Raw genomic sequence first — 27094 nt, forward strand, 5'->3', positions numbered from 1 at the left:
CCTGCTCACTAACTCCTGGCTCCTTCCACAGTCACATTTTTGATGACAGCCCTGAGGCAAAAGCCAGCGACTGTGAGGGAAAACCCTTCCACCTGGAGGGCTGGATCCACATCAACGAGATTTTTTTCACATCAGAATTTAAATAATTTATGGTTTCAATTTTTTATAACTTTAACAGTGAGAGGCAGTGTTGGGAACCAACCCCCTCTGCTTCACCCCTTGTTTGCCGGGGTCACAGCAGACATTGCTGAGCTGTCAGTGTAAATTACAGCTGGCAGCACGTCAGTGCAGAATGCTTAAATGCGTGTGCAATTTCAAATACATAAATAATCCCACTGACTTTACTGGAGCACCAGAAAACATTCACCTAATATTCTTTTGTAACTTCTCAGGAGTGTTTGAGAAGCAGCACTTTGATCTTTATTAGCTGTCAAGTCCATGATGAGGCAAAGTGCGTTCCTCAGCGGGCTGTGGAGACAGGCCTGGAAGCAGCTACGTCCTTCTGGAGTTTTATCTGAACATTTACAAACCAGAGCTGAGCTACAGTATTTCCTTTGACTGTGTATTACTGCAGCTTTTTGGGAACAAGAACAATGCTAATGCTCTGTGCTGGCTGGTGACCAGGGGCTGAGGAGCTCCTACCAGTCTGTGCGCCCGCACTGTGCCCTGGTATGTGAAGGGGCCTGCAATGGGTTTACATGAAAACCCCTGAACCAGGAGATGTGTCCCACCTTTTTCCTTCCAGACAGAAGAAATGTGTCTGCATAAAGCATTTTGAGCAGAAATTCACACAGTGCAAATCTCTTCAGCAGCTGACAGTCCCCTTGCATGACCTGGAGCACGGCACGGTTCCTAGCAAGATGTGGGACTTGCCCTAAGTGACACTCACAAACCTTTTCCTGACTAGAAGGCAGCGCCAGGACTTTTCCTGCCTTTGACTAAGAATGCCAGCAATTTCAGCTTGACACAGAGCTGGCCTGACTGCTGGTCTACCACACAAATCGTGGGCCAAAGATAAGATAAACACATACCGGTGTAGTCCTCGTAGCACTCACAAGTGTAGCCACCCTCCCGGCTTCGGCAGAGCCCGTTGCTGCCGCAAGGGTTGGAGTAGCACAGATCGATTTCCGTCTCACAGTAGTCCCCGGTGAAGCCCGGCGGGCAGCGGCACCGCAGCCCGTTGATGGGGTGGATGGGGCGGAACAGGACCGTGTTGGAGCTGATGAACGGGGCCGAGCTGTCGAACTTCAGGACGGAGACACACTTCATGTAGTTCTCACAGGGCTCACGCAAGCAGATGTTGTCGTCGAAAGGCAGCACCCTCTGTGTCGAAATCGTGGTCAGCAGCGTCCTGTTGAGGTAGATCTGCTCCTGCAGGTCCTCCGAGGGGAAGAACTTGTTTCGAATGCCACCAGGGAGTAAGGCTGAGAAGGTCACGTTCAGGATATTGGAGCTGACATCCGTGTCGTTTTGGATGTTGAAAACAAAGATGCCGTCCTTGGCAGTGGAGAGCACGGTTGCCACCCCCTCCACAAAGAGGGACAGGAGGGGAGAAAGGAACCTCTCCTGGGACATGTTCTCCAGCCGCACTGTGATGCTGTTGGTGAGCATGTCGTCCGTGATGATGGTGACACGCAGGGTGCAGACTGCAGTGACACTGTGAACACCGTCTGAAGGGAAGAGAGAAAAATAACAGATGTCAGAGAGCTTCAGAGGCTTCAACCTACAGACAGGGAGGCTCCCTCCGTCTCCTGAAAATGAAACAGACCTGCAAGGCACTCAGTTCTGGGCACCAGGATGAGAGGGAAATGTATCCACCTTCTACAGTTATTACCATTGCCTTTTCTCAGGAAAACAAAATAAAATTTCTTACGAATTGTAACTCAAAGGACCCTGGACATCTCAAAGAGGCAAGAACACCTGGAGAAGACGCCAGGCAAGGGTTAGTGTGTAATAACTAGCAAGGGTTAGTGTGTAAACAGTCTGGGGGTTCTGTGATGGCCAAGGGAAACCAAGAGGAAGGTGTCTCTCATGACAGTGACCACTAGTCTACAGCTGGTGCTGGGAAGCTGCTGCTTTTCACAGCACAATACCAAAATTATCTTCTTCAGGTGTGGTCTCAGGCTTAAGGAGCCAGAACTCTGAACAGAGAATTGTGACCAGAGCTTCAGATAAGTAATTTAAGGAAACAAGTCTTCACATTTGAATGCCAGAACTTCTTCATTTTTCACATGTAACTTCTTAAAAATATTTTATGAATATTAGAAAAATTTAAATAAAATATGCCTGTAGTGAAAAGCAGACATTTAAAAACTCTTCAATTTTTTCCTTCCTTTAAGGCATTTCTGATATTGCTGTGCCTGTTCTGCAATAAAACCCATGATTATAAAAATATAGCACTAATACCTGACACTGGACTGAGAGTTGCCACTGTAAAATTTCAGCACACCCTGAGGCTTACAGCAGTACTGTGAATGTACAAATTCTATATTATTCTGACATTATGGAAAATAATTATGACACAATGAGTGCTAAATTTAATCTAACTTCAATACATGTGTGGAATGGGAAGTTGCATCATCACTGAAATCAAATAACTTACTTTAAATGTGTCTCCTTGCTAACACTAGGGACTCATTAAAATACAGATTGCATTACAGAAAATATGGTTAGCATTAGAGCAGCATCTAGAAATCCCAGATGAGATCAAGAGTGGCTTCCGGTAGGAAATGTTCCTTCTGAAAGATCTCACAGTGCAAACAAACAACCTTAAATGGGCAGGAGTTCATCTCACGAGAGAGATGAACTGGTGTGAGTGGCCAATATGAGCCCCAGAGTGGGGTTAAGAACTGAGCCCAGTTTCCTTAGGCCACAGCTCAGTGTCACAGCCTTGGTCTGAAGTATCCCAGTGAAAATAATTACACAAGTAACCTGCTATTAAGACTGATTTCAATTAAACCACAAGGTACGTGCAGAAATGGATTTTGAATCACATCAATGATTGTAAATTGCATCAGGAACTGCGTTTAAATCAATTAGTGTGAGATCAAAATTCTAACAGCATAGACTGCTAAATGTCATTTTGCTAAGGTTTGTTATCTCTGAGTGTAACTTTATGACCTATTATGGTCACGCAGAAATAGAACAGAAAAAACTGGAATTATTTCTTTGCTACTCACTGTCACCACTCCATCTCAAGTGTGGTTTTGTTTTAAAAAGAAATGTATTGTTGGAAGAGTTTTCCTCCAGTTTTATCACAGCAATATAGTAAATCACAGCAGCATAATTAACAAAATGGCTTTTAACTCCCTCCTCCTATCAGGTTGTCTGTAAAAGCTCAGCTGTTGACTTTTTCCCCACTGAAGCAGCTTTTATGCAAATAGAAAAATGTTTTCTTCTGTGTGCTACTTTAACTACTGCCTGGCTAAAACCAATCAGCCAGGAGGGGACATTGTCTGGAGTGATCTGTTTGACTTCTCCTAGGTAACAAGAGACAAGACAAGAGGAAATGGCCCCAGGTTGCTCCAGGGGAGGCTTAGATTAAGTATGAGGAAGAATTTCTCCACCACAAGGGTGCTCAGGCATTGGAACAGGCAGCCCAGGGAAGTGGTGGAGTCACCATTCCTGGAGGTGTTTAAAAGATGTGTGGATGTGGCCCTTGGGGACATGGTTAAATGGTGGGCTTGGCAAAGCTGGGTTAATGGTTGGACACAATGATCTTAAAAGCCTTTTCCAAAATAAAAAATCATATTATTCTGTGAGTCTATGTTCCCATCACAGAAGCTCACATACCAGCTTTCATTTTCTCCCAGGTTTGCAAAAATCTTTATCTTCTCTTCCTCAGACTCATGCTAGAAATCTGTAGTATCAGCTTCCATCAAGACCCAAAGCAACCTTTACAAATTATTGGTAGCCAAAATCATCATTGCAAACTCCTCCTCTATGGTATGTGGATTTCTGGTCAACAGATAACACAGGATAGAAGTATTTTCATAAATGACATCCTCAGACTAGTTTACCCATGTCTATCATTTGCACAGCTCATTCCCCTGAAAGGCCAGAACAAACTATTCACTTTTTTTTTTCCTAAAGCAATTGACATTTGCCTGTTTGTCCCATAGGGTGCCTGAACTATTTTGCTATTTGTTGCACAATATGCTACAGAAGTTCCCTCATACCAGCCAGAGTGCTGGACAATGGGTCCTTTTTTTAAGACAACACTATGATCTATAGCCCGTGGTATGTATAGTAAGAAGACAAAATACGATCCACTGTCTGACAATGCAGTAGAGTCTACAAACTGTCATAATCAATATCAACTGTCACAATATGCAAGAGCTTCCCAGCATTCACAACAGCTATTCTGACACAGTTAATAAATCACTGGAGAAAAGCCTGGTGTCAGATACCACACAGCCTCCTTGTTCCATGGGCAGCACAAAAGAAAACTGGGCACAGACATATAGCTGCAAAATGAAGTTGTGTTTTAAAAGCCAGCTCAGCTTTGTGCAACCCTGTTGCAGAGCATTAAAATAAAAAGAGAGTAAAAAAGGAGCCGAGCATGTGTGCTATAGGCAACAAAAGAATGGCACAGCCATGGAACTGGCTGGACAAGCGCCTCTTTCATATCTCAGTCAGGCTGAGAGCAGCATCACAGGATCTGATCAGCTATTCATTCAGAAACTCAAGGAAAGTTGAAACAATCTGTGGTTTTATGAGACCAAATTAGTATCTATTCTATTTTCAACAGACAGCATTGGCTTTGAGGTTGAGAACAACTGCAATAAAGAAAGTGGAATTTTTTTTTGTCTTTTTTGGGAAATGACTTAAGCCCTAAATACCCAGTAATGTATGTGTTTTGGGATTTACAACTGAAATACTACATGAATGTTTAAAAGGTTTCCTGTCAGATATGCCAGAGAATTATCATTAGGAAGTACTGTTTTGTGGAGTGGCCATACTTCATGGCCTTCAGTGTTTGGGATGCCCACCATACGCAGCTGCCAATCTGCTAAAAAAGCTAAAAAACCATCTGAGCTTCCAAAGGTCTTATGATACAGTCCCTATCATGTTTATGGCAGGTGCAAGATGGTTTCAGTCAGGGGTATGAAACAACCTTCAAGTTGCTACACTGGAAAATTCTGGCTGCACTTTACTCTTTGGAGCAGATCTTGGAACAGATGAGTGCACACACATTGCCCAGACTTAGCTGCCATCAGTTCTCACAGCCATCATGTGGGGGCTTCAGCAAACCTGCTGGATGCAGGAGTCTTCCTGAAGGAGCTCTAAACACTCAGATCATGCTGGCAGATGGGATGTGCAGGCACCCTGCTAAGAGCGATTTGAGCAGACAGCCCGGATCTTAGCAGCCCAAGCCACCCAGACAGCCTGAGGAAAGGGAAACACAGGACAGACCAAAGAAAGAAAAAGGACTCAACCAATCCTTTGTTGGCTTGGCTCCTAAAATCCCTGTACCAATGGATTTTGTCACTTGGTCCTCAAGTTTCTCTCCCATAAAGTAGGGATAATAGCACTTAACATGTACACTGTGAAGTAGAGGGTACAGATGATGAAAGGTTGAGACACTGGGGTAACAACAAAAGCTATACAAATGTCCTTAAGAAATCAAAAAAGGTTCTTTTAAGAGCTGTTACAGCCAAGTTTATCAAAAACAAGGTGGAAAGATTAAAATAAGACTCTTACTGTCTCAGAGATCCATGAACAAATGAAGGGAATTCTGAACAGCATGGCGGCTACGCCAAAAATGTGTTCATTACAAATGTGGTCCCTGCACACTCAATTTTTATTCTGGCAATATTATTCTATGTATAATTTCCACAAAAGTGCTCTCTACAAGGTGGAAATCAAAGCACACTGTTGTCTTTTGAGTCATTGTCATTGCTGAAGAGGAGACTTAAAACTAGAATTACGCATCTTCATCCTTCATCAAATTAATGAAAAGATCTAATAGCAGACACATAGCCTGATGAATTACAAAGAAAAGAGAAGACAAGAAAGGCTGATGAAAGCTTGATGCTCTCTAAAACACATTAATAACTAGAAAATTGACTAAATAGGCATTGTTCCATTATTACCTTTCCTTTACAACAAACCTTATCAAATCTGATACTTTAATCTCAGCTTTCTATCTTCTGTCAGTCCATAAACCAAAGAATTTTATTATCTACAAATGTAAACACAGCAAAGTTTAACTGAAATGCATATTTGGCAACGGCAGCACCTGGCCAGAAAGGTTCTTTTTTAAGTTTGCAGAAATAAAATAATTAACACTATTTTTAGCTTATTACATACAAAGGTCCTAGTACCAATTTTGAAGGCTGCATACTTTATCATCAGAGCTTTTGTTCACAGATATACCAACCCAAATCCATTCTAATTTTGCTTTATAGCACAGCTGGAAATAGCAGATGCCAGTTTTTACAACAGCCATGCAAAATCCTTGGCTACTTGAAATCCACAGGTTCAAGTAACCTCTTGCTCTTCCCAAATCATAAGAAGCAGCCGTGGCCATGGGTAGCAGCCATGGTAACAGCCTTGGAATGATCAAAGCTGCATCCCCATTGCTTCCAGCCATGTCTTCACATACAGGAGTTAATACACACCCAGTCCAGCACTAAAGCTGGAATTACTGATGAGGATGCTGTGCTTTTAGTGTCCTCTCCACTGCTTGGGTGGCAGTAGCACATCAGTAGCACCAGGTCACAGAAATGGATACTGCAAGCAATGCTTGCCTGTCTGAGCAGGGCTGGCACCCAAACCACACTTCCCACTGAGCAAACAGCAGTAAAAAATCAACATATGTCAATAAAAGTGAGACAGAGAGCACAGTCCTGCCCTGAGCTTTAGTTTGCCTCAGGGAATCTGCCACCATTGCAGGGCTGACTCCTCTCCTTGCATTGTGCTTCCACCACCATGGAAGCAGATTTAAAATGCATAAAATACCAGTGTGCTAATATTGTCTCTTCCAAACCATTGCTGTAGGCATTACAAAGCTTCACATCCATGAGTAGAAATAAGAACTTTATGAACACTCATAAGGCAAACTCCTTAAGATATCTTCTGTGTCACAGAAAGTTCAGGAGCTTATAAATGCAAAGAAAATATCCTGAAAGAAACTAAACTGCACAGAAAATGGCAGGTGGAAAGTTAAGTAAGATTCCTTGCTGAAAAACCAGGAAGACATGACCAGAAGGGGAAAAGGAAAATGGCATGACTGTGAATTTAAAGATCCCCCATCTCGGGGTTTTCCCGGTTAGCAAGCACCTCACTGAAGAAGTGTTGCAGGTTATAAAGAGTGTCAGACCCCCGTTTTAGTGTCCCCTCAGGGCACCCTGGAAAAGGAAGCAGGTGATGGTTTTGGTCTTAGCTTTCCAAAAGACAAGCACAATGTCCAGTGGCAAATATCCTCTCTGTGTCCCTAAAGAGTCTCTGTTTTGTAGCTGGAACAGCTCAATGTGCAAAGGCCTCTTTTGCTAGAGAAAAGTGATCTTAAATGGTACAGTAACAGAAAAGTAACATCCATGGGAAATAAACTCTATCATTGCTTTGTAAAACACATAAACATATTGTGTATAATATCCTATTATTTCTTAGACAGGCCCTAATGAAATCTGTCAAAGCCTCCCTTTCCTTGGAATCAGAAACACTGCTGATGAGCAATTCTGTCAATACATCAGGTTGGATGCAACTACACAGAGACTGTCCTTGGCCACATGAAGCTTATGTTATTGATTTTGTCCCTTTGTTTCAGGCTGCCAGTCAGCTCCCTGCATTTAGGAGCACTGACTGCCAACACAAGTTGTGGGCTTTGGAAACAATATATTAAAATAACTATCTATTATTCACACAATGCCAAAGGTTCATGTTGGAACTGCTGCTGTGAAGAATGTCAAAGTCCAGGTCTGCTCCCAAGCCCATTACACCAACAGGAATATACCCATGGACTTCAGTGGGCTTCACTCCCTGCCAAAATTTGGCCTAGAGCCTAATTCCCAGAGTCATCGCCAGTGCACTCACACAGAGCTTCATTCCTGACCCTGCAGCTCCAAACAAGAACAGTCTGCCCTGGAAATGGTGCAGGGTTGAAAAGAATGGCAAGAGCAGAAAGCAAACATGAGGGATGAGCAGGGCAAGCATGTGGACACTAGAAACATGCCACAGACAGCACCTCCTGAGCTGTAAAGGTGGAAAGGGTTTCCCTAAAATCAGGTGTCTGAATCTGTACCTCAACATCTCTCATTTTCCAGGAAGGATGAGCAGCTGCATCCACCCTTCAGCAGATGCTCTGTTTTGAAAATATTGGCCAGTGTTGCCCAGCATCATTTGGAGGAAAGAAGGTTTGGAGCACTCACAGGAAGAGGGAAGAAAAGATGTGTTACAGGGGTATTTTAGATTTCAGGGTGAGGTAAAACAGGAGGCAGCTGAGGTACATGGTGTATGCAAGTACCTTGGCAGGTCCTGACTGAGCTGCAAGAAAGGGAAAAGTCCTGGGTAAGACATGTGTTCAGGGGAAAAGAAGGTGTCTGGGATTAACTACAGAAGACTGGCAGACTGACGGAAGACAAGCAATAGTCCACACTGGCAGAGTGAGTGCCAACGTGTGACTGTGCCAGTGACCAGCTCTCCTTAAACCAGCATTAACCACATTACCTCCAGCACTTCCTGCTGCCACTGCAGCAACTCAGACCCCCCCAGGGGTCTGTCCCAGGCCACCCAGGCCACGGGGCATGCCTCTGGGTCATGGCTATGCCAGGCTGTGCCTTGCCACTGCACTGCCCAAGGCAGCATCAGCCACATCCCCACTTGTGAAAGGATGTCAGGGTCACTGCAAGCAATGGATCCCAACAAGTGTGTTCAGACACTTCCAGGCAAAGCCACCTCTTCTGCTCACAAGCTGCAGCTACTCTCAATTTCAAGTCAAATCTTAATGTACCTCTTTTTGCAAAGAAGATGAATATCTGGGACACCTGGAAAAAGTGGGCAGTGGCACTTGGGGTTCTCATCCCACAGTTCGCTTGGCATAGCTGTACCAGGTAAATCAAACAGCTAAAAATACCTAGATTGTGGGAGGATAAACTGTGCATAAAGCAACTGTGAATTCCCAACGGGCATAAGAGAAAAAAAAAAAAAACAACCAATTTTGCCATCATTATCTTTAATGTAGCCTGTGCTGTTCAGGATTATTTACTTTGTACACAATACTGAAAAGAAAAAGAGCATATTTGAGTCGGCAGCTTGAACAGGGGTTAAGAACAAATTGATGCCAACTGGATTGCTCAACATTGTACAAGACTGCTGTTCTGAAACCAGCACCTGCAAGCTGAGAATTTTGAAATGTTAATTGGGTTGATAACACTAGTCTGGGGGAACATTTCCGGAGGGTAGGAGGTAAAGCAACTTGGATCTGCTGACAGGAATAAGCCCTCTTGACTTCTAACTGCAGCAAGGCTGAAGATACACCTAATTTCCTTGAACACACTCCCACAGAATCACTTCTTGCTCTTCAGGTACCTGGTGCCCATGGGCTATTGCTTCTCTAGGGGGTGAGATGCAGGCAGGGGATGCTGACAGGGATGCAGGTGCAACAGGTTGAACAAGGAAACAAATCCCTGTCCTGAGCAGAAAGCAGAAGTAGAAGGGATTTGGGACACTTAGAGGGAAGTATGATATGTGGGAAGATAGCATGAGCATGCTAACAACCAGCTCCTTACTGACTATTTAACTGAAGAGGAGATTTTCCTTCTAACTAAAATGCAAAGCAATTTTCCTTCTGGGCTCTGCACACCTCCCTGTACCTTAGCTGGTTTGTTAGCAAGGACTGGCCAGACTCCCCTGCCCAGCTGTGCTCAGCAGCAGCCAGCTCCCCACCTGCACATCCTGTCACACTCTGGGCTGTGCCAGGTGGGCTGCACAGCCCCGGAGCCCTGTCCTGCTCTGGGCTGTGCCAGGTGGGGTGCACAGCCCCGGAGCCCTGTCCTGCTCTGGGCTGTGCCAAGTGGGGTGCACACCCCTGGAGCCCTGTCCTGCTCTGGACCATGCCAGTGGGGTGCACAGCCCTGGAGCCCTGTCCCACTCTGGGCTGTGCCATCCCTCAGTGGGATGCACAGACAAGGAGCCCTGCCCAGCTCCCAGCCATGCCAGCCCTTGGTAGGATGCACAGGCAAGGAGCCCACCCCACTGCTTCTCCTCAGCCAGCTGCCAGCCACAATGCAGGTTCCAGACTCCCACTGAAGACAAGGATTTCCATTTAATGCTAATGTCCATGGAAACTATGCATCTTACAGCACTCATCTGACCTGTTCAGCTGAAAAACCCTGCTCCAGATCGCTACACCAGATAAATTCATAGACTGACTTGCTGGGGGCTCCAGCACCGCCCATAAAGCTTGATCTTGTTTCATATATAATCAAAACAATTGCCTAATTACTGCAATAATTTTCTCTGAGCTTTAAAGGGAGAGGGCTTTAATATCATTCACACTTTAATTCTAATGAAATGCAGAGCTAAATGTTGTTAGCCAAAAGACAGTTTCCCAGCAGACTGCATGGCTTGCAGCCTCGTCTCACAGTGCTGCAGTGGTGGCTGCAGTGGCTTGGTGGGGCACTGCTGGGCAGGCAGAGATGCCAGCCAGCATTGAGGTGTGTGAAGCCCAGGCACAGGGAGCACTGCTGTCCACTCACCCCACAGCCAAAGGGCTTTTCCTGAGCCTCCACCTCCCCAGCTGTACCCAGGAGTCAAAAATCCATGAAAGCACTGGACAAACAACTGCAGTCACGGGATGCTCCAGCGTTAAATCTCCATTCAGACCTGGCCTTCAAGTAAATGATGCATTTTGTACAGAGGACATAAGAGCAGTGTGTTTACCCTGAGATGCTTTTACGTCATTTACCCCACTTCAAAAGGGACAGCCCCTGTGTGGGGTGCCTGGCTGTGCTGCTGGGGGGACAACCCATGGGTCACCATGAAAGCCTCCATTCTCCTCACAGCTACACATCCCTTGCAAGCATCTTTACTCACAGTGTCTGATTAAAGCAAGAACTTCCCCAAGCAAGCCAGAGTTCTATTCAAATCTCTCTCTTTGCAGTTTCAAAGCAGGAATGGATGAAAACTGTTTTGAGGATGGCAAGGGTGAGGCGGGAAGAATTAGGGTGCGGGCCTGGGAGTTTCAGAACTGGGAGCAGTGCTAAGGAAATTGCTTCTCTGCCTCACTGTTTGCACTCATACTGCATATTAGCAACCTCAAAGGTATCCTTTCAAAACAGCATCAGCAAAATGAAATCCATGAGGTTTATCTCTCTAAATGTCTCCATATTCCCATGTTGCCTGAAGATATGCTCTCTGCTCCTTGCTGTGACCCACAGTGAAATCATGGGGACACTTCCTGCTGGATGGGGTTCAGGTTTGCTATCTTGAGTGGGGAAAAAAAAAAAAAGGGAACAATGAAAGTAAGACAACAGTTATGTTTACAGACAAGCTTTCAAAACAGTTCTGTATCAACTGAAAGTTACTGATGGGATGATGCAGACCTGCCCAGCTCTCTGAAACAGAAAAACCACCAGAAAAATTCAGCTGTGGTAGCTCAACAGGTTTCTGATTGTGCTCATGCACTATGGAGGCCCAGCTTGGGGAAATAAGAGGGTTCTTAGGCATAGGGACACTTTTTTTTTTTTTTTTTTTGGTTTTCTGAAAAATTCTGTCATCCTAAGGCATTTGCAAATCAATACAAAGTAAAAACAGAGGGCTATCTCTCTGGGATAGGGCAAGCAATAATGGCTTGCATGTTCACATGCACCAGGCACAGGAAAAGTTGGTCCAGCTACACTCCTTCTGCCCCAGGAGGCTCAGACTCAAATATGAGGGACCCACATACACAAGGTAACACTCTCAGGCTGCTTCAGTTCTCAAATTTTTTGATGGGAGCAATGACAGGGCATGGATATCTCACCTGTAGCACACATATCCAAAAGAAAAGGTTTCAGAGACTTTATCACTCTACCTTTTCTCCTTTCCTTCTCAAGTTCAAATAATGTTTAAGAATTTTTACGACGAAGTAGATAAAATTCAAGAGAAGAGATGAGCTCCATCACAGTCCATCCACTGGGATCTGACAAAAAATATACCAATCTCCCACAGTCTGAAAAATTTAGACTTTCAACTAGCTTAATTCCATTAAAAATCTCAAGAATTAAAATATTCAACAAAATACCACATTTTCATTCATTTTTGATTTCAAAGGGAATAGATTTTCCTTTTTATTACTAGATTTTCAGCTGACCAGTTTAGCTGGTCTTTTCTGTTAACTGAGGTCTGCTGACTTAAGCAGAGTAAGAAGGAAATACGCAAATCAGAAACTTGAGGAAATAAATTTAAGCAAATAAGAAATGTAAATTAAAAAAATTGCTTGCATCATGTGATTAAAGAAGTACAAACACAAAGACAAAATAAACAGGTAAAACCACCCTTACCAAACTTTCACAGTTTTGGGAAAGACTCACCAGGCAGTGGGAATATTTACAGGGAAAATGCTGTGTACTTTGTCCGGACTCTGTTGATAGGCAACCTGCACAATCTTCTACAAATGTAATGCAAAAACAACCCCCTTTTGATTAACTAACCACCTACACATCACTGGCCACTGGCAATGAGCTCATGGTGGGTTTGGCTGCATGGTCAACTGAGATTATTCTTGGATCCCTGCCGTTAAAACTAGAATGCTGGACAAGAATCAAAAGAGACAAAGCACTCGTTTCCTGTTTCTGTAGTACTGAACCTGTAGTGGGTATTTTTCTCCCCAAAACTTTTCCAAAGACAAAAGCAGCCGCCCATACAAAATGTGGAGAATGCAAGAGCCGGATGCCTATCGCTGCACGCCATCTCGGGAAGCCAATGCAGGGAAAGGGCAGGTCAAGTTATGACAGGTGAAAGTGGGTAAAACAGTGACTGGGAGCCACTGGTGAAACACAGAAACTACACTGATCTTCAGAAATGATACTGTAATCTCAAATGCCTATCTAAGGATTCCTATTCAGCTGAACTGAAGAAATGAAGTCATAACTACATGATTCACTTCTTTAAGAATCTGATAAGATTTTCTGCCAGACACTTTGCAAGACACAGATCTGGAGCAAAATTTTGCATTCTAGGACTAATGTAATACTATCTAAATACTATCCAAAAAATTCCATAAGGAAAAGATTATCTTTAAAGGAATTTACTATAAGGGATAAATGGAGAAAAAATTTGTGCTGTTGGTACATGCTTGATCTTAGCACAACATCAGCAGGGCATCACCAGGAGTGTGCCAGGCTGGGCTCTGCCAAGCAGCCACATGTTTCTGGCTAAGGGCAGGATGACTGTGTCTTTCTCTTCTGAGTGATGGTTCCTTCCTTCCTATTCTGCCAAATTTGCAGACAATCCGGGCGACTTCTAAGCAAACAGAGCCTTACTACAAGAGCATGGCAAGACCCAGCAGGCATGTGCCCACCACAAAGCAGGGCACGATGACTCCCTGGGACACCTGCATCATGGACAGCACAAAGTTTTTCCAGTTCAGTAAGAATTAATTCACCATTTCCAGGCATCCCATTGAAACTAATGCTCCCACCAGACCACTGGACATTTTAACACCTGTAAAAAAGCCTTCTCTTTCAGCACAAGCAGAATTTCCAGGTGTAGAAGAGGACACACAGCGTGAAAGCTGGATATATGATGACCTCAATGGTGGCATGGAAGCAGCATTTTCCAACTAACACTGAATAAACCATCCATGGGGAAAAAAAGGTTTCATTGTACATTAAGTTTTCCCAGGGCTGTTTGTATATTCCACAAAACCTAAAGAATTTATGTATCTCCTTGATTATAGTACCAGCAGATTCCTATTAATATCTTTAAGGCTATTATTTTTCATTGTTTTAGTTATGCTTTATGGAAAAATATAAAATACTGAGCATATGTAAAATATACTTAAAAACTGTCAACATTAATGTTGAGTCTTAAAATGTAAATCACTCTGGTAAAACATGAAAATCTTCATTCTAGGAATCCCTACCCCTGTAATCCCACTGATCTCAGCACAGCCTGACCATTACAGGACTGCTGGACATGAAGCCTTCAGCCTGAGCTCTGAGACTACTTTGGTACAATATCAAGAATGTGCAGCTTCCTGAGAAACCGCTGAGTCACAAGGATGAAATTTCACCAAGCATTAGTAGAGGTTCATCCTATCACCTTTCTATAAAACATACCAAACCCATGTCCTCCATTTGTACGCATGCAATGAGATAAATGTTTTCCCTGAGAGAATATAAATACTAATTTTATTTTTTAAATATAGTTTTTAAAATTTAGTAGTACACACTGTGAACAGCAGTTGACTGTAAATCAGGATTTTTCCATGCAAAGACCTTATCTGAGTTCCTGCAGGATGCTTCATACTGTGGAGTCACTTCCCAAGAGCTCAGACAATTGCAGAACTTTAATTAGCAGAAAGCATTTGTGTTCAGTGTCCAGAGCGCATCTTTTCACCAGCAAAGCTCTGAGGTCAAGTGGACAGACAGTACATCAGCTCTTTGGACCATGCCTGTGAGTCCAGACATTCATTCTCTCTCTCCACTTATAAAAGAAGGCTTATGCCATAGCTCAACTCAATGACAAAGTTCTCAGAAGAAAAATGTATTTCAGCTATTTTAAAATTTTCTCCATTTTCGAAAACCTCTTTAGCCCTATTTATTTTTAGTCTGATATTTCTCTATTTAGCCAGTGAGCATCTTCACGAAAGAGCTTCCTCAATGCTGAAAAAACCACTCAGTTCTAACACCTGCAGTCACTGCACCGCATTAATAACCCCAAAAACATCCCACATGGGAAGACTTGCTCCTTCTCTCCACAGTGCCAACCAGAAAGCCCCTCCTGCTTCCCAGCCTGCAGGAGACCTGCTGATCCCTGAGCTGGGTCCTAAGACAGCCAAATCCTACCCGTAGTGGTCCTCGGCTGCAGGACCACACAGCACTGGCTGCTTGAAGCACTAACCTCCTTGAATGGCTCACAGGTGGGCTCATGCCAAAGGGAACTAGAGCTTCAGTATTTGCTTGGAAAGAACTGTTTCTCTCTGGATGTGACAGCTGGTAATAGGGAGAGAGGCAAAGCAGCTGTAACCCAGACCACAAGGTTTATAGGGCTGCCAGCGTGCCCGTGCAGCACAGGAAGCAGCAGCAGCGCCACACAGGCCAGTGTTAGTGGAAAGGACAGTAAAATTCACATAAATGTGTGCCAGGCAAGGGATGGCTTTGGCACGCTCCAGGTCACAGGGAGCACAGGCAGGAGGCTGGGTGGGGGCAGCGTGGTAACCAGCAGCTCCACAATTTGTCACACAGATGTCATTCCTCATGTCAGAAAACTCAGAGCAAGATGCACGTGGAAGTGTCATGACAGGTGGCAGCAATGTCTGGAAAAAGCATCAAGTGAAGAAACATTTCTACCAGAAGCCTTCCAAAACGGTAGAAGTCCTTGATCTCCAGCTCAGGCTGACTCCCATGACTGCTAACAAGAAGTGGATGCAGCTCTTCCTCTACCACCCCTAGAAGAACAGAGAATTGTCCCAGAGAAGCTGGCTTTTACTCCTCTATTTTTTTCTTTCTGTCCTCCCAGGAAAAACAAACTGCTGTATTTGTAGCTACAGGGACATGGAGGTAGGAATGGACAGCTCACATGGGCATTTTTCTCTGAGCAGTGATGCAGAAGCAAACCCCAACAGTGCATTTCGTGGTGGAAAACTGTTCATGGGCATGAAGCCCATGGGGTGAGGTGGGTTTGGCCAGACTCAAGCTTTCATGAACTCCAACTTCATTGCAGTAAAATTTAAAAGTGATTCCCCAGTTGAAAAACATATCTTTTACTTTGTTTCCATTAAAAAAAGAGAACAATCTTCTAATTAAGGATGGACGTAGAATTAAAAGCAAAAAAAAAAAAAGAACCTCATTAAAATTTTAGGATGGATAGATGCAGAATTAAAAGAAAAAAAACACAACAAAACAAACAACAACAATAACAACCACAAAAAAACACCCATGAAAATTTCAAAAATGTTCAAGCTCAAAATAAGATATTCTAGCCCTGAAAACGTTACCAATTTGTCTTTGTGTCCTTCTCAGAGACCTGTTTGGCAAAGAGGACATTTCACAGTCTCCTCTTACAGAAATCCAATGCCACGCTCTTGCTTCAGGACTGCTGCCAGCTCCGTGTTTAGTGGATAAACCCTTTCACATTTGTCTTTGAAAGAGGCTCTTGTGAACAGGAAGCTGTGCTGTGACACCAGGCTCCTGTGCTCTTTAAAACCGCCCAAGCTCTGCAAATGACCTCCCTCATCTCGCTTTCTCGGCTGGCTCAAGACATCTCCTACACGTTGTTTCTCCAGCAGTAACCTGAGGCTTCAGAAAATGCTGTAACAGGTGGTCAAAGTTAAGTCAGCACCCAGAAAAAGGAAACATTTTAATTATGCCCCTTTCTGTCTTTAGATGTTTACACTCCTAATCAGAATTTAGGGGGGTTTTGTGTCGGTCCATGACTCATACCCAGACACTACTCAAGGCCAATAGATATGATATTACAATTTCTTTCATTTAACATCATTTAACATTTGCTGCATTTTACTGACTGAGTCATCTGGAAAGCACAGGATACTCTGGAGATCATGGAAGTACAGAGGGGCTCCTTAGGTCTCTGAGTGCATCTTGTACCTCTCTTTCACAACTGTTTTTATTTGCCAATCAAGTAATGATATTTCTGTAATTACTTTAAAGTACTGAGCTCACTTGATGCATGCACAGCACTGCTGTGCAAGGCATGGGATTTGAATAATTATACTGCCCTAGAAAATACCAAACCAACATCCCAACACACCAGCAGAAGCTGAGACATGTCAAAAGAAATAATCTGGCAACAAGGTCATATGAGCATGAAACAGACTATTTCTCTTTTATCACTCACCACTCTAAAATATATTGGGTGTTTCCCTCTTCTCTTTCCAAGCACAGAGTTACACACTCAGCAGCACTGAGCTCAAAACAGTCTCTACCCAAAGTAGCAAAGTAACTGCTCTGATCTGGAACACCTTTGGTGTACTGGAGTTATTTTAGGTTTGCACACAGGCACCAGGAGGCAGAATCTGGCCAAATCACTTTAAAAAGACTGAACTGCTTGAGATAAATACCTGAGAATCCACCTCTTAATACGCCATTGCTCTAATTTCTCTTCTTAAAGCATTTGCACCAGTAATCAGAGGTGATCACTGAGCTCCATCCTGCACCTTTAATTAAAGTCTGTTTCTGAAAGCCCTGTCTAGAGAGACTAATCCTTCTCTTCTCAGCTGCTAGACTTGCACAGGAGGGCAAAGAGGCAGATGCATGTTTGAGGAGGTGAACAGGTCCCAGTTTGGCACCCCAAAATGTCACAAAACATCTACTGATACTCAAGCCAGCTACTTCAAATGCAAATTGCCAACCGTCAGGAAAGAAGTGGGCAGAGAAGAATAAGCAGGGAAAACCATGAATGCAGATATGAATACTAATCATTCAAGGGTAACTACGTATCAGTTTTTGTTTGGTACTCCCAGTGTGGGCTCAGGTCTTGTCAGCCCTTGCCTGAAGCTGATGCTTCTGTTGGGGCAGATGCAGAGAGCTTGCAAAGAAAACTGTAGGAAATCCTCCCTCAGAGCTCAAAGGAGATGGGAAAGAAAGGAGAGCTGTCACACCAACAAAAGCAAATATAGTCCTCAAAGAAATAGTATGATGGCTGACAGGATCCTCATGAGCTAAGGAATAACATCAGAGAGCTACCATGCTGCTGTAGGCATGGTTTGTCAAGATTGCCACATCATTAAGGTCACTCTGCAGCCTTCACTAGTGATACATTGCCACTTACCCTCTGCTCTGTCAGCACAGCAGTGTTCCATCTCCCAGCATCAGATTTACCCTACAGTTCATCTCCTCTCAGTGTCTGTCCCTTTTTCCACCTCCCAGAGTGACCACAAAGTTCTCCCTCTGTTTCTCACTATAAACTTCTCTCTTCTGAAGCACTACTGGGAAACTCCCCTCCTGTGACAGCAGGTGACAGCAGGTGCAAGTGGCTGCAGCCACTGATGCCTTCTTCACATGTTCATGCGGATAAGGGAAGGTCCCAACTGCAAACATGGGTGCAAATGTACAGAGACAAATGGCCTTGCCCTTCCACCATCCCTCACCCTGAGTGAGCCTTGCAAACTTTTACCATCTCCTTTTTCAGCCCTAGGGCTGCCTGTTCTGTGTTCATACACCTGGCTCTGGGTCTCAGCAGGCTGCTAAAACGCAAGAAGAGAAGAGTAACAAAGCAAAGGTATCTCTTGCAGAAAGGGATTTATGGTCCCAGGGCATATGTTTGTGGAGAATTGGCTGTGTGGGCTTAGAGACTGCTCAGACTGACTGAGCCGCAGCTCCTGCAGAGACCAGCGCATGGAAGGGACACAAGTAACCCAAAACTCTGCTAACTACAGTCAAGAAGCAACATGAGCCAAAGCCTGGAGACACACAGATGACCTGAGTGACCATGACTGGTATGTCACAGTGAAGAGCCAAAACCTGTAGTCTGTAAGAAAGAGAATGGGATGTGATGCTACCTTCTGGGAGTTCAGGATTAATACAATAAACATATGGAGGGTGGATCAGCTCAAGAATCCTGGGGAATTTTCTGAGTCAGTATTTTCAAGTGAAAACTACTGAAAAGGGCAGCAGGGAAGTCAGTGCTTAACAGGATCATGTTAGAAATGTGTGGCTAGAAAAGGCAGGAAGAAGGCCCCTCTGCAACTGCTCCGGTACCCACTGCAGGTCAGCAGAGATTGCACAGCAGCCAAGGGATGCAGGAGGGCCACAGAAATCAATCTGCAGTGGCAGGGCTCAGGGTATTTTCTTCAATGAAAGGTTAGTACTAAGATTAAATGGTCTTAAGCAAAGAGGGTGCTAACCTCCCTGTGTTCACAACTGACAGTTCAGAAGAGCTTCAAGATAAGTGCAAAACACCAGGAGGCACTTGGCTCTGAGGTCTCAGTACAGGCTCCAGCATAGAGTGCAAAAGAAAATATAAATGTTTTTCTTACTCCTGAAATATACATTCTTACAACAATATACATTACAAGAAGCCAAGCCACACAGGGCATGCTGATGGCTGGTGTTTGCCTCCACTGCTGACAGGCCCCCAGTATGTAAACATCTTCCTAACACAGACATACCTCTCAGGTCTGTGCAATCTGGGTTTTCTGCAAGCCTGGGAAAATGCCTGAATATTTTACTCTGCAAAGCCAACTCTCTGCTCCTTTTTATGGCTTAAAGAAACCCTGAAGAGTAAAAATACTAATTTAAAAAGTGAAATATAAGTGCTTGGTGACAGCTAATTGATGTACATACACACACAATGTGGAGGGTATGAGAAAGAAGTGAGCTATGCAAAAATGTTAATAAATGATGCCATTTGTGACCTAGGCAACATCACCAAACAGAGAACAATGATTCTTGGACTAGCAATGGAGAGAGAGAATGGAGGCACAGGGGTGGGTGATGCAATGCTAGATGTTGCTAACAAAAACCCATATGACAATGAAGAAAATAAGGAGGTAAAACATTATGGGAGTGAATAAATGGGACAAACCCCAAAGCAGCTGTAAGAGGAAACCAGTTAGACCTCAGGACAGACCACACCACAATATAAACTTGCTTGGCTTTTCACACCTTGTAAAGAGGTAGGGAATTTTAACACACTATGAATTTCCACACATGCTAGATTCTGCTAGTAGATCTATAGAACAGCTCTGTGATACAGAAACAACAGAATCTAACTACAAGAAAAGAGATTTGAGAGGACTTAAGAATTAAAGGAACAACTAGCTGCTAATGCAACATGTGGCAGTTCAGTGCTAGTAATGAACAAAAAAAAGCAGCATAGTTAAAATTGATTTGCCAAATACAAGTAAATTTTTAATACTAGTAATGCTTCCATCTGCAGGATTCAGACATGAGAAGCCAATTTAATCCAACATGAACTTCACTGGTTGCACTTTTCTTAATACAGAGTAGTTACTGATAAAAATGATACATGATAAAAGTGGGATATCTTCAGAGTGTTTTTCCTGGAATCACAGAAGTAACTTCCAGTCCACCTGCACTTGAGAGATGGTCACAGAGCGTTGAGTTCACAACTGCTGCCTGTGCCAATCTAACTGGGAGCACCACACTGACTTCCTGTAACTCTTACCTCCCTCCTGTCCTTTAATCCCCCCTCTCTGCGGCTGCAGGGCATCCTGCGGGCTCGGCTCCCGGATCCCAGCAGCCGCCCGGGGAGCAGAGGCGCGTTCCGGGGCTGCTCGCCGAGCGCCCGCCCCGCCGCTCATCGCGCCCGGCCCCTCCCGCACCGGAGAGGTCAATTAAACAGCCCCCTGCCCATGTGCCCCGGGAAAGGACGAGCTTTCCCGTCCACTGAATGACAGGGATGGAAGCTCCTGCATTTATTATGCTCAGGCTGCTTTCAGAAGGACATATGCCTCTATATAGCCCGGTGACACCTTGACAGGCAGCGTATGATGTTTGGGGATTTTACAAGCAGGAAATACTTGGTTTCTCTTCTACCTTTTTTACAAAAAGTTACTAAGTGGTTTATGTAAATGACTCTAGTGTCGCCCTGATTTTGTAAGACTTTGTTAAGCCGTCTGATGTTTGCATTCTTTCAACAAACTTTCTCACACACAGTTCTGTAAATAACCTATGTTTTGCATTCTTTCATGGAGGTGGAGAGAATTGATGGACCCTTGGTCTGTCCAGTGGCATTGGAGAGGTGGCACTGTCCCCCTCCAATCCACTGTCACCTTTGGAAAACTATAAATGTTGGAGTCAGAAAAGGAAGGTTCCTCTTCTTCTTTTTTGTTCCCCTCGAGAGCAGCAGTGTCTGTGTCATCATTTCGTGCCTTATCACAACACTCTAGGAATAGCAGAACTTATAGTTACTCTATTGACATATTGATAAAAGTAATAATCGATGATTTTTTTTTAAAGTATTTACAGGATCTTCCGTAAGATCTCTTCTTGAGCCACCTGATAATACTTTCAGGTTTTAAGCTCCATTTCACCAATAAAAGGTATTTTAAAATTATTTTAAATCAAATCCCAGCCATCCAGAAGGCTCAATCCAACAGGCACCTCATGCTTGGCAAATGCACTGTGCTGTAATCCTGCTGCAGCACAGCAGCTCTGTCCTCCTCTATTGTCCTCAACCATGAGAAATTTTCTTCCATCCTCTCTCCACCTAACATGCTCAAGAGCCTGTTCCTCTTGACACTATTGCCCCAGAGGAAAAAAAAATTACAAACACTGGCTTACTAGCTGGAAATGGTTTAAGTGTACTCCTCCTCCTAGCAGAGCTGAGAGCAAGGAGCTGAAAGGTGATGTGCGTGAGAGTTCCTTTGATAAGAGGCCAAGAAGTGACATGAACAAGATAATCAGGCCTTCAAACCAGACATGCACATCTGGGACAACTATCTCCAGCTTCCATCTGACAAGAGAATAATCCTGCTAAATAGGAGTCTTTCACCCCAGGTTGAGTGCTCTGGCAAAAGAAAAAAAATTAGATTTGTTTAATTTAGCTTCTCAATGGTTCTTACTGGTGTTTGAAACACTCATTCATGCCATGCAAGAAGGGGTGGGATTTTGCTACAAGGGTTTTTTCCATGGGTAAATTAAATCCCAGTTTGGTCACTCTGGGACCTTTTGCACTAAAACTCTAACTATAGTAATTTTGGGTACAAAGAAAGTGGCCTCTCAGACACAATTGTGGAACTGCACATGCGCCATCCAAAAAAGCCAAGTCCTGCACACTGATCTCCAGCTTCCCATTGTGAGGGAGATCTGGGCTGTTCCCTACCACCCAGGGCAGGACTGTTCTCAACAGCCTGTGTGGGGCAGGATAAGCACACAGGGTGGGAACACCACCTGTGCATGACACAACACCTTTGCCCAGCGTTATGTCCGGCAATGGCAGTGTCCAGCTGGGCCTCTCGCCGTGCTCCTGCATGGTGGGTTCTGTGGGAGTGGTGGGCTGTCTGACAGAACAGCAGAAGTGTATGAAACATCTGGTCCCAGCTCATATTGGCAGGGAAGGAGGGATCGGCCTCCAGAGCACAGACTGGGTCTGTCGGGAAATGCGCTAACTCTGAAAGAATGAGCAGCTCGGCTCCTGGTGGTTGATGTCAGCTGCTCCTGACTTCTCTTGCCTCAGGTGAGTTGATTCATGTGTTTGATAGACATGAAGTATGAAAGATGCTATTGTTCCTTGAAGATCCCACAGGATGCAGCTTCCACTCTGTTTGGTCCTGGTTTTGCCTTCTTACCAATAGTTCTGAACCACAACTTCGCAACGCAATACTGCCAGTTTTTGAGAAGATCAGGTCAAGGTCATTCCTTGACTGACTCTTATTTTCCTTCTCCTGAATCCAACTAACCACACCTCTGAGCACAACGCATCATGGGCAAAAAACCAAACACAGACCAGGCTTCTGCTTTCAACTCTTTGCCTGATCTGGTTCTCCTTGCCTCCCCGCCTTTGTTTTTTTCTCACCAGTCTGGTGTGGGTAATGAAGACAGAATATGCGTTTTGCCTCCAGCAAGAGGTTTTTAGTTCAGATCAGCTGCCTCTAACCGGAGTAAATAATTCTGGTACAAGAATGAGATGCAATGCACAGCAAACTGAAATAAGAAAAACCTGATGGTAAATTTGCTGGCTGCTTCAAGGACAGACTGCACCCTGACCCTTTGTTGCCTGCAGCAGCTCTGGTGCTTGACATACTGCTGCTCTCCCACAAGGAGCAAGACCATACATGCACCTACAGCTGCTCCAGAGGTTGATTTGGGGCTGAGACACACAGCCAGATGTGGATAGCCAGAGTCCTCCACAGTGACCTAGTGAAGGAGGCAGCTCACAGGAGGTCTGGCAGGACACGCTGTGCCTGGCTGGGACACCCCGCCTAGCCCGCACAGCAGCTGAAATCACCAATGTACACTGCAGCCTCACCTGAGGAAAGCCAGAATTTGGATGAAACCCATTAATACCAGCCTAGCAATTAACAACCCACAGCTCTCAGTACAAGAAAATCAACTACTGCACCATTTGAAGTGCAGCACATGTACATACATGAAAACACTCAAAGGGAGCTTCAAAAGATATGCTGGGAGAGAAAGAGGAGGAGGAGCTGGAGAGGCTGAGTGCTGCCCAGAATAGGAGCCTACAGCAGTTTTTGTCTCATTGCTTTTGCCAGTTACCTTTCACAAACAACGTTTGGGAGAAAAAGCCTCCATAAAAATCAACAATTGCAGTTTATTAGATGGTCCATGACCTATTTGTAAACCAACTAAATTTCTTAATTATATTCGCCTTTAGATGGTAAGAACTACACAAAAAATCGGTAGCTTTTGTGAGAGGAGAGCAAATTACCAGCTTCCGGCACCTTCCTAACAGCTCAGCAACTTCTGGCACAAGCTCATTCAAGGAGGAGTATGGAAAAAAGAATACGTTTGTGAGAAAGAATGTCTATCATCTGTTACTGCTGCATTTCTCCGAAGCAGAGCAAACAGCCGAGCTCAGGTAAAGCTCAGACACACAGAGGACGCCTTCAAAGGGCACAGAAGAGGGATAAAATTCAGCTGATTAACCTGTATAGACTAGCATTTAGAAGGTTTTAGCAATATTTTAAAACACGCTGTGAGAAGCACATCAATCTGTCTCCACTAGACTAATGCTGGTTAGCTCAGGGGTCTGCAGCCTTTCAAGGCTTGGCACCCAGGGCAGTTGCTCCTCCTTGCATGAGAGACTACCAAGAGAAACCAAGCAAGTTGCTGGAGAAGCTGCTTCTGCCAGGGGTGACATGCTGCAGACCCAGTGATAGATAGTACCACCAGGCAAGCCAGTGGCACCCTGCTCCTGACCAATTTTACTATTAGCCACTGTTTCTTATTCCTCATCTTCTTCAATGCAGACTTATTTTACAGGACATGGAGAATTAGCACTGAAGGATTTCTTAAAAGCAAAATTATTTACCTAAAAACTAAAAAATATTAACGAGCTGACCTTCCGGCCCCAAATAAAGTTTACCTTACAAATTAAAGAAAAATAATTCAAGCAAAATAATGCCTTCATAGAACATAGCAATTAAGCAATTTAAACAATAGAAAAATGCACTGGACATATTTCAGCTGAAGATGGGAACAGCAATGTAACACCCTTTCCTGTATAAAGGTCATTTGCCACCCCAGCTTATTTGGCAGATCATCATAATTCTACCATTTATTACAGCATGTAAAAAAGGATTTAAAAAGAGAAAACACTTGCAAATTTTTAATTTAGTCCACAGTATGCAGTTAATTATTAGTAGTTTCACAGCACTCCTCCATTGCCACTCTCTCCAACACTCCCTGCCTGGGCTGCCCAGCTCCTTTACACTCTAGCACTAAACTTGCTGACATGCCCCATGCACAGGTGTTCCCAGGCAGGGCACAGGGCCACTGCAGCAGCAGCTCCCACTCCGCTGCTCATCCATGCCCTGCCCATCCATGCCCTGCCCATCCGTGCCCTGCCCATCCATCCCCTGCCCATCCATGCCCTGCCCATCCTTCCGCTGCCCATCCATGCCCTGCCCATCCCTGCCCTGCCCATCCCTGCCCTGCCCATCCCTGCCCTGCCCATCCCTGCCCTGCCCCAGGCCATGCCAAATGCTGCCACCCACGGGCTTCTGAGCACCACCTCCACTGACACCTCCTGGAGCCCCCACTGGGAAAGGTTTGCAAAAGCAATGGCTCCGCTTTTTGGGCTACCAGACTGAGCACCAAAATGCCACCTGGACAGCACTTGTTAAATGGAAAGCACTATGCAGCTTCCAAAGTGCACCAAAGGGGCTCTCTGTGCTTCTTTGGAAATCACTGTTTCAGGAACAGGAGTTTGAGAGTCTTCAAACAGCTGCATGTTCTGCAGCTGAGGCCTCCACAGATGTTCCTCAGGGCAAGGAAGACAACTAAGTAATCATTAACTCTGCGTGAACATGGAGAGAAAAATACTCCTTTCTGGGATTTTTGTTTGGTGTGCAAATGCAGATGATGTAGGGTTCAGAAACTCAGAGATTTGCTGAGATCTGAGATACCTCCCAGTTCATGCCAAGCCCCCTCTGAAGAGTGAAAGGCAGACAGAAGAGTAGCCATATTGAAAAAAAATAAAAATAGATAACTGGAAGAAAACATTACAAGGTTTTGTATCCTACTGCACAACAACTTCAGAAATGCTGGAGAAGATTCTCATTCTCCCTCTTGAATCAGGAGTGCCTTCCTAATTCAATTTACAGTTAATTTATACTTCTAGATCTCCTCAAATAATTTTTTATTCCTAGAAAGATACACACACTAAAAACATCCATTAAAAATTTGGGGATGAAAGGTTTACAAGATTTTTTTTTTTAACATGCTGAAAATCCCACTTGCTGCATTCTAACCTTTCAGCATTTTAAAGAGTCTTGTTGCAACCTGTTTGTGGTTCACCTCCAGTTGCTTGGGAAGCAGCAGCTAACATGTACAAAATAAGACTGGTGACTAACTAGCACAGGAACAGGCATCTTCAGGGCAACAGTGAGCTTCAGCATCAGCCTTCAGAAACTGAGAGCCCCACCAGCAGTCCATGCTATGGAGCTCTCAGAAGAGCCAAATGGCATTACCCTCTACCCAAACCTGTTTTCAAAATGCACCGGTTTGGGAAGTGGTTGATGTTCTGACTGTTCCCCCAAAGCTTTTCTCTTCCTCCCCCGTGCTCAGTTCTGTGGAGCTCATGGAGTCAGCAGAGATGTGTTTGCAAACATGCACAGAAGAACAGCTAGGATTCTCACTTCCATCACGAACAGGGCATTTTTACCAGCTTTATTTCCTTTTCTCTGCTCTATACATGGCAAATGGCCTCTCCAGTAAAGCCTTTATTTGTGAAGGGCGGAGAGATTTGTTTTTACAGTGCTTACAGAGACTATTTCAAAAACATTTCTTGCTTTCTGGCGTTATATTGTGTAAATAGAGAGAAAGGATTTGCCTATCACTGCTTGACTTCAGCTGTTAGCAAGTAATCCACACCTTCACTAAGCCTTTTGTGAAGAAAATGATAAAAAAGTATTACTATCCAAACAACCACCTGATTACTATTTGAGCTCTTGTGTTCTCCTAAGCTTGTGTTCACCCACCTGAGAGGCCTCTCAGACAGTATAAGGATCAAGGGATTTTTTTAGGCAGGTAACACTCCAAACTAGCCACAGAAACTACGTGTTTCTCCTTTGAAAGGAAAAAGCAGAAAATCTCAGCAGTGGGTGGCTCTGCTGCTGTCCTTGCAGCTGCACCATGAGGGATCACACCTACTGAAATCCCTTTGCACAGCCCATAAACCTGCTGCAGTCAGAACTGACATGGTTTTTTGTATGTGTGAAGGGGTATCCATCAGGAGCTGTCCCTCCAGCCCTCAGTACAGAAGTCACCCCAGTGCTTTGCAACACTTCAGACTTGTCACCACATGCCATGAAATAATGTAAATTTGCTCAAAATCAGAGCTCATATGCTATTAGACCTCCATAGAAAGGACAATTTTATTAACAATGCTTGGGTGGAGTGTTAGAAGAATACAACCACATAGGTTCAGTGCACGTTTCCAGGCAAGCCCACCCAGCTGTGAGCATGTGCACAGAGCTGTGGCAAAGCAAGGGAGCAGCAGAGCTCGAGCAGAGCAGCTTCACCCCATGCTTCATGCACTATGGATGACAGACTCAGGCCACCAAAAACCACTCACGTCTGTTCAGAGAAGAGCTGGTTCTTTTGCTGCAAGACAAAAGAAACTTGTCCCCTTTTATCTGTGTATTTGAAGTCTGCCCAGAAGTAAAACACTGTCCTCACCCCCGAAGATGCCGACCTGACATAACTCCACTGATTTTGCTGAGGTTTACAGGGCTATTATTGAAGAGAGACCTTGGCATCCCTGGCTCCAGCAGTAAAGC

The 27094-nt window shown here is 44.4% G+C and overlaps 1 protein-coding gene across 6 annotated transcripts in view; it reads right to left on the reverse strand.

The window, feature by feature from the left end:
* The window catches only part of CELSR1 (cadherin EGF LAG seven-pass G-type receptor 1), a 164026-nt gene that overhangs the window by 94927 nt on the left and 42005 nt on the right, over nt 1–27094 (reverse strand). For all 6 annotated transcript variants that reach the window (XM_041405441.1, XM_041405439.1, XM_041405436.1 and 3 more), the window contains exon 2: nt 1032–1670. In XM_041405441.1, coding sequence (XP_041261375.1) covers nt 1032–1670 — 639 coding nt within the window. The remainder of the gene's footprint in view (nt 1–1031; nt 1671–27094) is intronic.

Source organism: Onychostruthus taczanowskii, unplaced genomic scaffold (assembly GCF_017590055.1).
Source record: "Onychostruthus taczanowskii isolate IOZ18803 unplaced genomic scaffold, ASM1759005v1 scaffold23, whole genome shotgun sequence".
Taxonomy (NCBI): domain Eukaryota; kingdom Metazoa; phylum Chordata; class Aves; order Passeriformes; family Passeridae; genus Onychostruthus; species Onychostruthus taczanowskii.